Source organism: Rattus rattus, chromosome 3 (assembly GCF_011064425.1).
Source record: "Rattus rattus isolate New Zealand chromosome 3, Rrattus_CSIRO_v1, whole genome shotgun sequence".
In the NCBI taxonomy this organism is placed as follows: domain Eukaryota; kingdom Metazoa; phylum Chordata; class Mammalia; order Rodentia; family Muridae; genus Rattus; species Rattus rattus.
The window spans coordinates 69116316-69132891 of record NC_046156.1 but is presented as its reverse complement, the minus strand read 5'-3'; the positions used below and the strand labels follow the sequence as shown (position 1 = coordinate 69132891).

The 16576-nt window shown below is 46.9% G+C and overlaps 1 protein-coding gene across 2 annotated transcripts in view; it reads right to left on the bottom strand.

Moving 5' to 3' along the window:
• Positions 1-16576, bottom strand: part of Fhdc1 (FH2 domain containing 1) — a 37391-nt gene that overhangs the window by 19555 nt on the left and 1260 nt on the right. Inside the window, exons 1-4 of one of the 2 annotated variants that reach the window (XM_032898166.1) lie at positions 13684-13739; positions 11878-12512; positions 3245-3306; positions 2130-2232 (exon numbers count right to left, since the gene is read on the bottom strand). In XM_032898166.1, coding sequence (XP_032754057.1) covers positions 2130-2232; positions 3245-3306; positions 11878-12375 — 663 coding nt within the window. In that variant the 5' untranslated portion in view covers positions 12376-12512; positions 13684-13739. Of the gene's footprint in view, positions 1-2129; positions 2233-3244; positions 3307-11877; positions 12513-13683; positions 13740-16576 lie in introns of those variants that run through there. The other variant, XM_032898165.1, reaches the window with a different exon arrangement.

The following is a 16576-nucleotide window of genomic DNA, read 5'->3' as shown; positions in this document are numbered from 1 at the left end:
ACATGATTAGACTGAGGGTGACCCTGCACAGAGGTGTGTGTATGCTCTGGCCTGCAGTCAGGGGATACAAAGGCACCTCAGGGGGTCTCATCCCAGGCTACTACTCACAATTAGCTCACTAAGTGGAACTGGGGGACCTGGGAGACCAGGCTAGCTCTCAAGAGCTTCTTCCTCACTTGCCCCACCCCCACCATTGTACAGTCTCTGCTCCAGTGAAATCCCACAAAACTCAAATGACAGAAAAAGAATCTTTAAACTAGAGGCGTTTTGACAGTTATTTGCTCTTTGGAACAACCCCTCTGTGTTTTCTAATCATCCTTTAACTGACATGAAAAACACACGTTAAAGAAATGGTGCCTCCCAGCTCGTCACAAGTCACAGCATGAAGCTGGCAGCCTTCCTCAGGCCTCAGTTTACCATGAGGAGCCTTGTGGGCACCTCCACACACACGGTCAAATTTGATAAGTTCAGTCAGGGCTGAGCACTCAGAACAACCCTGAGGAGGGTCAGGAGAGAGGTCATGCAGGAATACAGTGCCAAACCCTCTCAAATCCAGGGCTGCATGCTAGGGGGCACCCTGAGCTACACCCCTAGCCCAAAGCAAATGATCTTTTTTAAATGCAGATTCATTAGACCCTACTTTCCTAGCAAAGATCCTTAAACCCCCATTCTTCACACAGAAAAAAAGGAGAAAGGACCACTGGTCTTTAAGACCTTTCAATTACATAAATAAATGCCATTAATGAATCTGGGCTTAAGTAAATTACACTTCATTTGTAAACAAAATCTGGGGCAGAGAGAGAGAGAGTTCCATTATCAGACATATATGAATGTAACTAGAGTCTCCAGTTACCCACTAATATCCACTGTGAACTTAATACCAGTCAACATAAAAGGAAAAATTCTACCCCTCCTGTTATTAGTGGCATTAAAGTCAACTTTAATGATGTCTGGGATGAGGGGTTCATGTGAGGAGTCCACAGGACTTTTGGAAAAGAGGATTTGTGGGAGGCTTACCCTCTTTATTTGGTTTTCTTATAGTACAAGGGATCCATGCTTCACCACAACCTCTCACTTATAAAATGCCTCTTTTTACTTTTATTTACAGAAATAAAATCTTATATAAAATTATACACTGTTTTATTTCAGTGATTATAAGCATGTGGATATGGGTAATTTCTTCTTGACTCTCTCTTCGGAAATAAGGGTTGGTATTGTCACAACTGTGGACGGCTTTAACAATTCCTAGTCTAGTGCCGAGGCCCAGGGGTTTGGCTCTGTGAGTAAAGGACCTTTCTAGCCTTTAAGGCAGGTGTGTGTGGGCTGGGTCTGAGCCCGGAGGGTCACAAAGCTGCCCTCTGACCTCCAGTGGAGCACTGTGTCAAATCTCTCAACCCCAACACACACAATAATGAGAAATATATTTCGTCGTTTTAAATCGCTATTCTCTTGTCTCCTGTGAGGCTCCTAATTACCCACTAACTAACTAATTTGGTCTAAACAAGACTAATACCTTCCTAGCACAGTACTTTCTGTGACCATAGCAACTTCTCCCTTTTAGTCAGTTACACCAACATCCTATGCTAATACTCACTGACATTTATAGTATCTTTATCCAAAACTGCTTTTCTTTTCTTGAAACAAACAAACAAACAAACAAACAAACAAAACCAAAAGAACAAACAAATAAAGTACCCCAAGGTGTAGCTACTATAACCTGGGTTCACTCTAAGCAAAGGTCAAATGTTAAATTGATGGAAAAGAAAACTGTAATTTATTGAGCTCCCGTGTGCCAAGTATGGTGCTGTCTGTATGAGCAGGGATTAGTCATCTTGGGAACCGATGAGGTAAGGGCTATTGTCCTCATTTTACAGGTGAGGAAGCTAAAGTTCGCAGGTGTTCAGAACCTTACCCGAGTTTCTCGGTGACTGCACCGCTCCGTGTGAACAGAGACTCTGAGTCTATAAGCCTGGCTCTTTCTGTAAGACTGTCACCTTTTACTTTGACATGAGACCCTTCTGACCCCGGGAAGGACAGTATCCTCTGCACCAGGCCTCTGACACCCAGTAGAACATACAGCTTCGCACCCCACTCCAAACACCCAAAGCTCAGCGTGCCAAGTTCCTTACCTCTTCGGACTCTGGCAAAAGCTTAAGGATTTCTCGAAGCGTCTCTGATCCGTAATGCTCACTCCTTCCTTGATGGATATCCTCTACGATGGACTGAGGAGACCTTGAAAAGATATGGAATTGCATTGGTTGCCTGCCTTGCCAACAGGGATGCACGCCCACGGAAACTAAATCACATCCCCCTCCCCCACTGCCATCCCCTCCCTCTCTTCCGCCTGCTCCTTCCCGGTCCAGAGGACCTACCAGTGCCACTGAAAACCACCCTAAGGCTCCCTCCTCCAGAAAAAGTCCCCAGGAATCCCGGGGAGGCAGACAGCAGCACCAGCTACTGGGATCTTTAGGGGAGGAGGAGTGAAAACTTTCCCTGATGAGGGGCTCCCGAGGCCTCACGCCGGCCTGAGGCACAATGAACAATGAATGGGTCCTGGGGCCAGTGCCATTTCTTCAGTGGTATAGCCACTGATAAGTTGCCTGTGCTCCTGTACATGACCCCTCGGCTCATGTAAGCAACCATAAAAATTAAATTCGTAGGCGAAAAAAGAAGACATCAAAATAGAATTGGACTTGTTAGCTAGTTAGGGGCAGCAGGGATGAGAGTAATGAGGGATCAAATTCCCCAAACCCTGTATAAGTGTATCTGAAATCATCAAAAAATTTAACACACACATATATACACATACATATATACACATAGATACACATGCTCACATACGCACAGACACATACGTATACACACATAGACACAGACACACATATACACACACAGCCACACAGAGACACAGACACACAGAGACACATACACACATGCACACATATACAAATATACACACACATACACATACATATACACATACACACAGAGACACATACACACATGCACACACATACTTTCTTGGTATGCAGGGCTCCAGTGGACACTGCAAGGCCTTTCTTCCTCATTTCAAGATTATGAGCTCACAGCGAAGACAGACACTTGTTAGACCACAGTGTCACACATCTAGGAAGGATGTGGAAGAGTACGGAATGTCCCTAGCTAAGATTGCAATCTGAATTTCAGCTCAGTGACACCTCACAGCATGGCTATAGGTACAATCCCAGACATGCGAACATCTTACTTTTTAAACTGCTTAAGAAATATGCCAATGTTCATACTTCGCTTTGCATCCAAGACGGCAATCTGGAAAAAAAAAAACAGATGCATACAACGTTTTGAATCTAAATAAAAACAGCCAGTCCAGGCTTTAATCTCAGTGCTTGGGAGGCAGAGGCAGACGGATCTCTGTGAATTCCGGATCAGTCTGGTCTACATAGTGAATTGTAGTATATTATAGCCAGGGCCACACAGAAACACCCTGTCCCAAAACAACAAAATAACTAAATAAAAATGAAATGAAGCAACTTGAGGAAACAAAGTTAAAAACCCTGTCAAAGACTAATTCTGATGCACAAGGGGACAATTTCTAATATGTAGACATGGTAATTAACACAGGTTCCTAATACAGTTTTATGAAAATTTTTATTGTCCTTCCCCAGCAGTAAAAAAGACACACACAGCCCTGGGTGTGGAAGGAGGCACACACCTGCCGGCTTAGCCCTTACAAGACAGAGGGAAGAGAGGCAGTTCAAGGCTAGCCTAGGCTACACAGTGAGTTAGGGACAGCCTGGTCTATGTGACGGAAGCCACACTGCCCCTTCCCCAAATTCATTCTTGAGCTGGGTAGTTCAGTGGTAGAGCCCTTATCTACTATGTGCAAGGCCCTGGGTTCCAGTCCCAAAATAATACACAAGATATAGATTTACTATACCAGTATATACATTCAAATAGATAATGTTTTATTTTGATTTAAATTTTTTTCACATACAGCCCATACTTAAAGCCTAGATATTAGCATGGCGGGAACCATGTGAGAACTGAAGTGGTAGAAAAGGCAACGACTCTGCTGAGGTTGGGTCCCAGGTCTGATTTACAGACATAACTCACCCATTAGGAGAAAGTAAGAAAGTATCGTAGTCACCTGTGATCTTAACACTCACGAGGTTGAGGCAGGAGGATTATCAGAAGTTCAAGGCCAGTCAGAGACTGTCTCCAAAAAAAAAAAAAAAAAAAAGAAAAAGAAAAAGAAAAAAGAAAAAGAAAGGATTCTACATTTTGTTTGCTCATTTTGTTTGCTCAGAAGGTTTTAAAAACATTTTTCTTTTGTCGAGAAGTCTTAGATCCATACATTTTCCCTTACACTTTTTTCCTGTCTCTGGGTTAGAAGGTGCTTTATAATAAGTGGTTTTACTGCGTAGATCAGGCTACTAACAAAATCCCAGAGACCCACCTGCTCGGACTAAAGGTGCACACCACCCGGCCTGGCAGTATGCGGCCTCTTTTGATTTAACGGATGCTATATAACTATCCTATTGTACCATCAGAGCCCAGACTGGGCTATAGCAAGTTATAAATATTCAGAAACAATAAGAAGATGCTGTAAAATATAGATTAGAACCTCTAGGGGTTTGCCGAGAAGTCATCTCTGCCTCTGGAAGTGAGCATTCAGGATAGGGGACAGAAGATGACTGAAAGCTACTCCCTTCTTGTCTGTCTGTCTTTCGGTAAAGGGAGGCTCATCAAGAACAAAAGGGAATCAGGTTTCAGACCAAATTCTCCATCTCTGGGTCGATTCAACTTTGTAGACAACAGCGAGACCGTTAATGTCACTTCCTGGCTGTAAGGTTAAATTTTTACAAGGTGTAGTTGTCTCCTTTTGAAGACTAATCTTAAACCACCTCACTATTTACTAACCTATGGGTTTATTTGATGTTAACACAATCACCTGCCAGCTATAAAGTCAGTTTCCAGGCTGAGGGCACCGTAGGATTCCTACCCAGGGACCTCAGTTCAAGTTCAGTGTGAAGCAAGAGAAAGAGAGGAATAAATAGAGCCCGTGAAACTTAACACTGTAAGGAGAAACACTCCTACTGGAACGGGGGGGGGGCCCTCAATTTATTAAGACAGAAAACTGCTCATTAAAACGTGTAAATTAAAAGGCTGCAAGTAGGAACACGCACACTGATATAGCTGTATCCATGTCTACCTGGAATGGAAACGAGACTGTTGTAGAAATCTCTCACTTAATTGCCACCCCTTGCTGTGTTTAACCCTGGACTGGACTGCAGCATCCTTCCCCCGCCCCACCCCCACCTCCAACTCCACCCTCATCCTGTTCACCCTTCCACCCTGCGGGGCTCTGAATACTTGGCGTGGGGCCATAGCCACCACTGCTGGAAAGCAAGGGAGAAATTACTCTTATTATCCTTAGTTGACAGATAAGGAAACTGCACCTCAGAAGTGTCATCTTGTGGCTTCCCCCAAAGCTGTGTTGGCACAGAGTGTTAGCCCGGTTCCCTCTGATTCTCTTCCCCTCTGGTTCCTGTGAGTTTAGTACTGGTGGGTCTCCCATGGATTCAGTAAATGTAGCCTCCTCCCACACCAAGGTGGGGAGGTCTCTCCAGAATCCGGGACAGGTCTGTGGAAAGCATCCAATCACAGTCTGGCCAAGTGGAGGGGCATCCCTGGTGTCGTTAGTGCAGGGTGGCAGGTGACATCATGTTCTCACCAGACAGACCAGCCTCCAGGAGCCCAAGCCCCCCCAAAGGGGTAGTCAACATGCTCAAAGTCAAGGGCAGCTCTGGCTTGCACGAGCTGTCCCCACAGACCAAGCTGTTTCTGAGATTGGTCACAGTCAGCCAGTCCCTAAGGAAAGGCCTGGGCTGGTCACGACTGATCAGCTTACCAAGAAAACAAAAGGCCAGCACTTCACCCAAACAAGGAACAAGAGAGGAAAGATAGCATTTCAGGACAGCACCTGCTCTCTGGCACCCTCACCTCTACCTGGTGACTGACTCCGCTGTCTTATCAAACGGGATTCTCAGAAGAGCTATAAAGGCATTTGTTTAAAAGCCCTTCAAGAGGGTTATCGCTGCCCATGTAAGGAGCTTATCTCACTTCCCAAACTCTGGCTGCCACAGAGCCAGTGCCTTGGCTGCAAAGCCCTTTAGGACTGGCCCGTGCTGTGCTGGAACCACACACATACAGCGGCACTTGATTAAAGTCCCAGGGCTGTAAAAGCTAAGTCAGAGAAGACAAAGTGCCAAATCCAGGATGTGTCAGCCCAGCCACGACCAGCTCCGTGCCACCTGTACCAGGTCGCCCCTTCTCCCCATTCTCTCTATAGGGGAAGAGTGCAGGGTCTGGCAAGAGCCCGACTACTGTGCTAACCCACCAGCCCAGTTCTTACACCATCTTCCTCAGCATCCGTCTGATACAAAGCTTGCCTCCCGTACCCTTCACAGAAGGAGAAACTTGTTTCAACTGTAGGGAGAAGCTATTGGGACCAACTCTGGGTGTACAGCTTGGTGGCATTATGTGTATCCACATGACACCATGATGCCATCCAGCGCCAAAGTGTTGACACTTGCAAGACCGAAGTCCTGAATCCATTAAACCGTAGTTACTACGCCCCACCCTAGCCAATGGCCCTGGCTGGTACTTTCTATCTCCGTGAGATTTCCATCCTCTTTCTCTACTTTTTAAGCCGTGTGTGTGAGAGTGTGTGTGTGTGTGTGTGTGTGTGTGTGTGTGTGTGTGTGTGTCTGTGTGCACTGGTGTGCACATGTGTAGACCTGAAAACGACTGTCTGAGTCATCTGTAAGAACACCGTTCACCTCCTTTGAGACACAATCTGTCACTGGCCTAGAAGTCACCAGTTGGGCTAGACTAACAAGCCCATGAGTCCAGGGATCCAACTGTCTCCGCCTCCCCATTGTTAGGACTACAAGCATGTGTCACCACACTCTGCACCGTCACGTGGGTCCTGGGGATTGAACCCAGGTCCTCGTGCTTTTGAGGCAAGCGCTTTATTGACTAACCTATCTCTCCAGGCCTTGGGTCCCTCTTATAGGCAGAATTAGGATTCCCCCGCATGGTGGACTTACTTCATTTAGCATGTTTTCAAGGTGGAAGGAATAAACCTTTAATTCACTGACTGTGTTTCCTTGCTGGTGTGTTTTGGGTTTTGTGGTTTGGGGTTTTGACTTCCTGGTGCTGGTGTTGAATGCTGGCCTTAGTGTTGCTAAGTAAGCTCTCTACTGTTGAGCCAAATCCCAATCCTATAAACCACTTTCACTTTGCTGTGTCAAAGGGGGCCTCCTTACATATGTGGGTCACCTGAGCCAGCAGCTCTTTTCACCCCATTTAAAACCTGAAAAGCAAAAGCAATTTTAAATCTCTATCTTTTCAGTGCAGGTCTCATACCACTTCGGTGTCTGACGGTTTTCCGTCCTTATAGCTTTGGCTGACTATCTACCGGAACCCCTTACTTTATGAGGGAGAAGAAAGAAAGAAGGAAACCTGAAGAATATACATTGTTTTAATCCACACACTCTAGCTCTACAGTTCTGGCTTGTGAGCACATCCCAGAGTCTCAGGACATAATGGGGATGTAATTATGATTACAGAATGACTGGTTTCCAAATGAGGGTGTGGGAGGATGAAGCAGCGTCGCTCACAGGGCTAAGAAAGAGCCATCCATCATTCTTGTAGCCTCCCTCCCTGATCCTAACTCCTCCTCCTCCCTCTTCCTCTCACTCCCATTCTCTTCTGGTTACCATGTAGACTGTGTCAATATTCACTCAGTGTCTCACAGTCACCACGGTGAATGACAGCTGGCGAGTCCCCATTCTGATCTGTCCTCACCTAGGAAGATGGATCCTGTGCCCTAGGTCCATTCTGTTTGCTTCTCCTTTCGTTTCTTTAGAGTTCACCAACTTGGTAAGCCATAAACCATATTGTTATCCTGAAGAGTCATGCAAGGGTTATACAGAGAAGGCTCAGTCGCTAAGGACCTCACTGCTCTAGCAGAGCACCCAGGTTCAGTCTCCAGCACCCACATGGCAGCTCACAAACACCTGTAACTGGGCTCCAGGGGTCTGAATCCCTCTTCTGGCCTCCGAGTGGATGGTTGTGGTGCACATAAAGACAGGCAAACACATACGATAAATGAATAAACATTTTAAATATAAAATATGTTTAAAAGAATTGCTCAGATTATAAAGGGAGATGGAAATTCAACTAAGACCAGCATTTGGAGACAGAGACAGCTACACCAGTGTTGGGGACATCTGCAGTGTATGGGCAAGAGCTTGACAATGTCTCGTGGCTGGCATCAGTGGACTGTGAAAGGAAGTCTGAGCTGAACCTTTTATTAGGAGCCCAGCCCATATCAGTATATCTCCAATTGCTTTATTACTGCTTAATTACTATGACACCATCACAGCTGTGATCTCCCAAGTTAATTTTCAGTAACAAGGATACAACCATGGTAGCGTTTCATAACCTCCTTCCCCCAATTTACTATTTTGAGTGCTGCTCTGTCTGTGCCTGGCATTCCGAAACCAACATCTTCCCTATCCTCCAGCAAATTCTACCTCTGGAGCACAATGGAACTTTCTAGAAACACTGTATAAGCCCTTTAAAATAAAAGTCCAATCATATAGGATCGGGCCATTTCTATGAGAGGTTATCATATGACAAGGGACCCAACCTGCTCCTCTGCATGTCTGAACCTCCAGAATTATGACCTGTTGTCTGTTCAGGAGCAGGCCTCTGAGGAACATACTGTTCACATGTTCTCCAGGGCACCCGGACAGAGGGTGAGGACTATTGCTTTTGACCCCGGACTCCACTCACTGCAGGGTGAGCTGGAAGATTTATGACTGATCTTTGTCAGAGTGTAGCCCTGCTGAACTACAGCTTCTGTGGGAGACGTTCCACTGAGGGAAGAAAATGGCACACACCAGGCTATTTCCACAAGAAAGGCACTCCTAAAACTTCCAGTCATGCTGAATGTAATGTAGAAAATAAAAAATATCCTCCAATAATCTCTTAGGTGGCAGTGTCAACTAGCATGAACTTCAGAGGACCAATCTAACTCCTTATTCCTGCTTAGAGAAGAGCTGACAGGCTGGGTCATCTCTTGGCGCTCGGCCATGTTAACTTTTTAACACGCTATCTCTTGGAGTCAGACGCACACGTGTCAAAAGTACTATCTGTGTCCCGTGCCCACAGCAGCATCTTTCGTAAACAGTAAAAGCAGCCCAACTATCCGAGGACGGAGGGATTTATAGCAAAACGTGGTATACGCACACAGAGGAATATTGTGGGGATTTGTCTCTGACACATGCTTGAGCTTGGATGAACCTTGAGGACATCAGGTTAAGAGGAATAAATCAGCCATGAAAAGACAAATGTGGTACCCGGAGTAATAAACTTCACAGAGACAGAAAGAAAAATGGAGCTGCCAAGGGCCAAAGGGAGGAGGGGGATGGGAAGTCCTTGTTTAATGGGTGTGCAGCTCAGGTTTGCCCGGGGGAAGGGTTCTGGAGATGAATGGTGTTCTCTGTACCTCTATACGGATGCACTAGAAACCATTAAGGTAGAACGTCTTATATGTAGTGCACATTGAAGTACATACATTTAGGGCTGGGGGTTCACTCAGTATTAGAGCACTTGCCTCCCGTAGGCAACGCCCTGGACTCCATTCTCAGCATCTAGACAACAATAACAGTGTGGGCTAAAGAGATAGCTCAGTGGTTAAGGATGCGTGGCGCTCACAGTGGGTGAGCACACACACAGTAGCTCATAACCATCTACAACTCCAGTTTCTCCCAATGCCTTCTTCCAAGGGCACTGCATAAACGTGGTACACAGACACACATGCAAGCGAAGCCCTCATACACATAAAAATCAGATGAATACATCTTTTACCGAATTAAAACTAATTCTTTAGAGCTAAGGAGATAGTTCAGTGGGTAAAATGTTTGCCAAACAAGCATGACGACCTGGTCATCCTCAGAGCTCCTACAGGAAACCGCACTGCAGCAGCACAGACTTCCAATCCCAGCTCTCCTGTGTGAAGGTGGGAAGCAGAGACAGGGAAATCTCTGGAAGCTCGTGGGCCAGCTGGCCTGCCGTTAGGTTTGGGTAAAGGTTGTGGTAAACAAGAGAGACGCTGTCTCAAAGAAGATAAAAGGCAAAAACCAACAGAGAGGTCTTCTGACCTCCTTCTGACACTGTAGCATGTGAGTACTTCTGAACCCAAACGAACACACGTACTAGTTAAAAATAACTTTTAAAAAAGGAAGTTAAGGAAAAAAATATAAAGGTCTATGATGTAGACTGCAGAAATGGAAGAAGTTGGACCGAGAGATGACTCGGTCCTGAACTTTGGATCTGGCCCAGATAGGGATCACTCTGTTTCTGTCATGACTGAGAACACCTCGCCAGGCCTGCCTGCCTGCCGCATTCTCCCGGGAGCCCGAGCCTGCTCTTCAGACTTCAGCTGTAAAGCACTAAGTGGTCCTTAACGCCTTGAAATTTTTCCAGCTCCTAGAGATAGCTACTTCCCTCAGCTCAGGGCTGCCTCCCCAGGGGCACAGTAAGCAGAATCCCTTCTGTTCTAGGTGCTTCTCTGGGACATGTGCCCCAAGTCTGCATACACATGCCTGTCCAATCATCCTAGCAGGGAGAACCAGGAGACAAGGGTGAGACACTGCTCAAGCAGATGCCTCTGTTGGGAGCTGGGCCAAGGCCAGGGCACTAAGGAAATGACTGAGTCTCTTCCAGTACGGAAAGGGCATCTGACCAAATGAAGGGACAGACAGAAAAGCCTGTGACCCGTACTTGAAGATGTGGCAGCTTCTCCAAATGACTCCCTTTTGCCTTTCACTTCACAGTTCATTTGTCACCTGTGTTCCCTGCATGTCTTAAGAATGCTCTTAGCAGTCTCAGAAGGGATCATACAACCAGCTTAAAGGGCCCTCAGGGCGCCTTGCAGGAGGAGCTAGCATGTTCCTAAGGCAGGAAAAGAGGTCAATTCTGTTGGCTCGAGAACTCAATAATGCATGGAGCGAATACTTCACCCCGGGCCCCGCCCACTTTCTTATCTAGGCAGCCCCAGCAATGACCTATTTTCTCCGCTCCTTTACAACAGATTAAAAAACACAGGATTCACAGTAAGTTGTTTATGTGTTTTGGTAATTTATCAACTGTTTCCTCCTTCAGAGTAACACATTTAGTGTTAACTGGAAACATGCTTCAAACAAAAATCTGTCTGAAAAGATAGCTCCGTGATCCGGCTCTTTAGAAAGCCATCTCCACAAAGGCGGTGACTTAATTCGGGGATCTGAGACATGGGGGCACGCCTAGGGCACACCGGCGGGGAAGGAGTCCCATGGCGCGGCCTGGTGCCTATGTCCCTTAACAGAAGGCATTTGATCCCAGGTGGCTGCAGCTCGTCCCAGACAGCTGGGTTCTGGAGCTCAGCCTCCTGTCCCAGGGGAAAACCTAGGTTCCCGCTGAACTTCTCTCCCCGAGAAAACGACAGCAGATTCACTAGCAACAGGGCGGTGCTGGGAGGCCAGAGCCAACTTCAGCAGCCCCGACTTCTGTGTTCTCTGTATGAGGTCATAGTCCATGGGGATGCCTGGGAGGATCCTGCACGCACGCTCCCTCCACTTTTGCTGCTCAGCCCCAGCTCAGCCCGCAGCCCCTTTCTATGGCTTCCGGAACACATCTGGCTCTCGCGCTCTCATTCCCCAGTGAGGTTTGCCAAGTGATCTGAAACACACAACTCCAACACGGAGCTGCACGACCGCAGGCCTTCCTCTGCCCCCTCTCATCCTCTCACCCTTGTACTCATCTTACCTCTTCCCGGGCATCTCTGAAGGACGAATTCAAAGCTCCTCCTCTCTTGGGGAGAGAAGCCTTGGAGGTGTCTTCTTGCTGCCCAAAAAGCTCCTCGATGGTCTTCTTGTCGATCTGGTAGTGATGCTGCTGCTTGGCTGCTAAGGTCCAGATGTTGGTCTTGCCTCGGACTTGCTCCTCTGGAATGGTTTTCCAGAAGAAGCTTCGCATTCGTTTCTTCTTACCCAGGGAGCTGTAGCCATTCAGGTAAGAAGCTGGGGGCAGTCCTGGAGGAGGAGGGGGCACAGGAGGTCCCCCAGGCAGTGGAGGTGGCAGAGGGGGAGGGGGCGAGGGGGGAAAGCCCTCCCCTGAATGTGGACAAGGTGGAGGTGGAGGCGGTGGAGGAGGAGGTGGAGGAGAAGCAGAGGGTGACGTCTGCCCAGTCATGAATGCAGCTGCTGTGGCAAGAGTTCCATTTTCTTTGTCGCCGGCCAGGGAGACACAGTTCATGACATGCATAGTACTGTTGCCTTCTAAGGAGCTAATTCCTTGGCCTCGGAGAAGCAGACACAAACATCAAACTCCAGTGGTACTTCTTGGCTCGGACGTCTGCTGCCAGAAGAGAAGGCAGTCGAACCGCATGTCAGCTTCCAGACCTGTGAGGATGGAGCAAGTTTACAGTTAGCGCTGGCAAACGCCCTCACACCGGCTTTTCCTTCAGAGGCCAGGGTCGGCTGGCCCACAGTGGTGAGATATTTGGGTCAAGAGGACATCTCAAAGAGCACTGTGATGCACGCCTATCTTTCTAAATCCAAATCACATTTCGCTACTGGGAAAAACTGCCAAAGAACCAGCAGTAAAACCAATTTGGAAATCTCCCATTAATCAATGAAGCAGGGCCTGCTATAGGATCGGGAATGTTCCCTTTATGAATAAACTGCTTGTTCCCCAAGAGCTTCCTGGCTTTCTTGGACGATGTATACCAGCCCTTGGGGAAACTGTCCAAATTGTTGAAGCGTTAGGTGCTTAGTGACCCTGCCTTTTTCCAGTCTGGACATGTTTTTGCCAATCACTGGGTCAAAAGGCATCTTCCATGTTGAAGGGAGCAGATAGGGCACTTAAAGAAGGCAGGAATGACCCAGTTTGTTTTCCTGGAGCCAGGGTCACCATGCCCCTGTTCCACAGGGTGATGTGCTTCTCCCAACTAGAGGAAAGTGTGCCAGACAAGTTACATCACCACACTAGACTTCCATTTTCTCCTCTACAAAATTACAGTACATTCAACGGCTCCTATCACCCCTTCAGGCGCTGTCATCTTGGATTTAGCTAGTCTTCAGAGGCTGGAAACTTGTCACATACCCTTTCTGCTCCCATTGACACTTTTATCAAAGGAGATGTACGAGGACACACTGTCCCTATCAAGTTCACCACAGATATCAGGAACCATTGTACACACAACTGGCAGGACTTCCTGGGGAGCAAGAATGGAGTCTAGAAACATTTCCCTCTCAGAGCCCAGTTCTGCCACTTCCCTGAGCTGCAATCAGAGCAGGGTAGATGTCATCACTTCGATCTCAGCGTTTTTCATCTATGAAGTCAGAGAACACCTTTTCCATGGGCTTGTGTGAGAAAATGAGCTAAATAGGAATGTATTTAACTATTTCTAATGGTAATTGCTCATATGCACAGCTCCCCTTTATCTGCACAAACAATATATTTGACTTAACAACATGTGGGGGAAGGGGGTCTATAGTGATGGCTCAGTGGCTAAAGGTGAACACTCTTCTTGCAAGGACTCAGTATTCATGCCAAATAGCTTGAAACTACCTGTAACTCCAGCTCCAGGGGATCTGACACTTGGGCCTCCAAAAGCATCCTCACCCAAGTATACACACACACACACACACACACACACACACACACACACACACACACTCATACATACATACACTCACACATATAGCTAAAAAAGGTTTTAAAAAGAAAACATGTCTTCAGTTTGTAGATGAAATGCCAAAGTTCTGGCTGTTAGAAATGCATGTAATATCTTCTCTTTGCTACCAAAGTTTGTGAGTCGTGAGAGTTTTCCTCTTTTAATATTCAGAGGCCACCGGGCTGGGAGTGGTGGCACACACCTTTAATCCCAGCACTCAGGAGGAAGAGGCAGGCGGTTCTCTGTGAGTTCGAGGCCAGCCTGGTCTACTAATGGAGTCCAGGACAGCCAGTCCTCCACAAAGAAACTCTGTCTCAAAAAGAACAAACAAAAATCCAGTAAAATTTAATACAGGACAAATATTTTTATGAAATAGTTAACAGTCCAAGGTTTGTTAATTTTATCCGTGGTGCCGGGGATTGAACCCGGGCCCTTATGCATGCCAGCCAGACATCTTTCCTCAACTGCTCATCATCTAGCCCTGTCTTTATCTACTTTAGAGCTGGGCATTAACCCGCATGCTCAGGCTATGTTCAACCACGGAGCTACACAGTCACCCCCTGACAGTTTAAGGACTGAGCAGAAAATGACATTTCCAACGATTAATTTGACACTTAAAAAGTCATTCTCATGACTTTACATGTCTAATTCAGTGGCATCGGTACATCCAGCTGTCACCGCCAGCTAATGTCTAAATAAGTGTTGTTACAGGTATGTATCTCAGCTCAGACTTCTGGTTCACTAGAGATGAAACTGGCTTTCAGAAGGAGTTTTCATAATTATCATTAGGGGCATAACCAGGCTGTCTTCATAGCTGGCACCCCGAAAGCCGGCATGACTCATTGTCAATTACAGTTTATAGTTACATTTGAACTCTTTTTTCAAGACTGTACAGGTAATTTTGGCAGTTTATTCTCACATGTTTTATCTACTTCTGTGCATAAAGGAGCCCTTTTAAAGTTCCTAATTCTCCAAATCACTTCCGGTTCCATTGGTACCGATGTATTGCTATATCCCCACCCCCACCCCAGAGATGGGGATTGAACACAGAAGTCCCACGAGCAAGTTCTCTACCTCAAAGCCCTGAATCGAGTTCCCAGCACTGGGGCAACAGAAAAGAGGGTAAACTAAAAAGCTGTCCGATCTGGAAGGTAATAATTCATTCAGTCTCAGATAGTTACAGGCATAGCATAAAACCCCTCAGTGCATGTGTAGAAATACTAAATGAAGGAGCTGGATCATCAAAGGCAGTGTGACATTCCCCAGGCACTGTCTTCTGACACCGACACCTAAAAGGACTGAGACTTTTATTTTGAGTGCTGTGCCATACACAGTGCAAGTGCCAGATAAAAGCTTGCACGAGTTAAGAAGAGACACACACATGAACTTGCATTGATATGATTCTATAACTATTGCCCAGCCTGAGAGAAGAATGTCACTTTAAGAAGTTAAAGGAACAAAGGGGAATGAATGTACCTTTCTGTCCCTGGCCCCTTTCTCTGGCAACCCACTCCCATAATGGTCAAAGGTCCTAGCTCCGACCGCATCCAGTGAGTCAGTCACCAGCCAGAATGGCTGCTGCATCCTTACTACTAACTTACTGATGGGGCACGATTAACAATGTTCAAGAGGTGGTAAGAAAGAAGGGCATAGGTGGCATTCCATTTCTTTCCAGTCACATGTGGTATTAAATTCGAGGACGCACAAAAAATATTCTGCCATACTGTCCACAATAGGGAGGACACCACACAACTCAAAGACACCGGGAGAAAGGCAGGTGATGCAAACACCCGGACACATGACACCGTCCCCTGCTTCTCACAGTTGGCAGTTGGCAGCAGGGACAATGGGATCAGCCCTGATTCTGTCTGGGAAACGTCAGGTCTCCCATCAATCTCCTCAAGACAAACAGAGGCAGGCTTGTATTTAGCATCTCCCCTACAGCGAGGAGGATGTTAAACCCAGAGCCGTCACCAGTAGGCTTTCTGAAGACAGAACCCATCTTCACCAGTGATAATCATGGTTCATCAGAGGTGGGGTTACTGTCCCTCCCGCCGCCACCGGGGACGCTGCTGCTCTGGGGAGCATTTTAACTGCGGTTTCAGTAAGGGATGCTATGATCAGGAACTTAACCTTCAGTCTATGATCAGCCAGCACACAGGGTTAGAATAAGAACGTTCCTGGAAGAGCTGTTTGGCTACTAGCTCTAGCCAGGGATTTCCACGCTGCTCTGTTCAACAATAATAAAAAATGACACAGAGCCAGGTGGCTTTCCTCTTGCCTTCTGTGTCAGGGATGAGCCTAAGTTGAAAGGGTAGCTGTCCACCTGATGAGTTGAGGACTGGGAGAGGTTAAGCTACATACACAGTATTCTCAGCTGGGAAAAGAGGGACAGGACTGGGGAAAGTTCCTGCCTATCTTAAATACCGTCTTCTCTCCTTAAGGAACATCCCTCCTCGACCTGGCTTTTCAAACCCTTTCTTAATCAAGAAATAGACACAGTTTGCAAGCAGCACAGTCTGACTTGGCATTTCAGCCGGCCTAGAGAACCCACGATGGCAGGTTTCATCTGTCACGTCACATAAACAAACATTCACAGCTGCCTGTTTCTGAAAGCACATTTCCAGTTTCTTCTCATCCAGTTCCCAAACCAGGAAGAATAGGCCCAGGAGCGCCAAAGGATGCTCCTGGAAGGACAGAAACTCCGGAGAGACCACCGGAGGGTGGTGAGAGGGTGCCCGCGGAGTGTCCAACTCAAAGCACAGTTTCTTTAAACACTAGCACCAG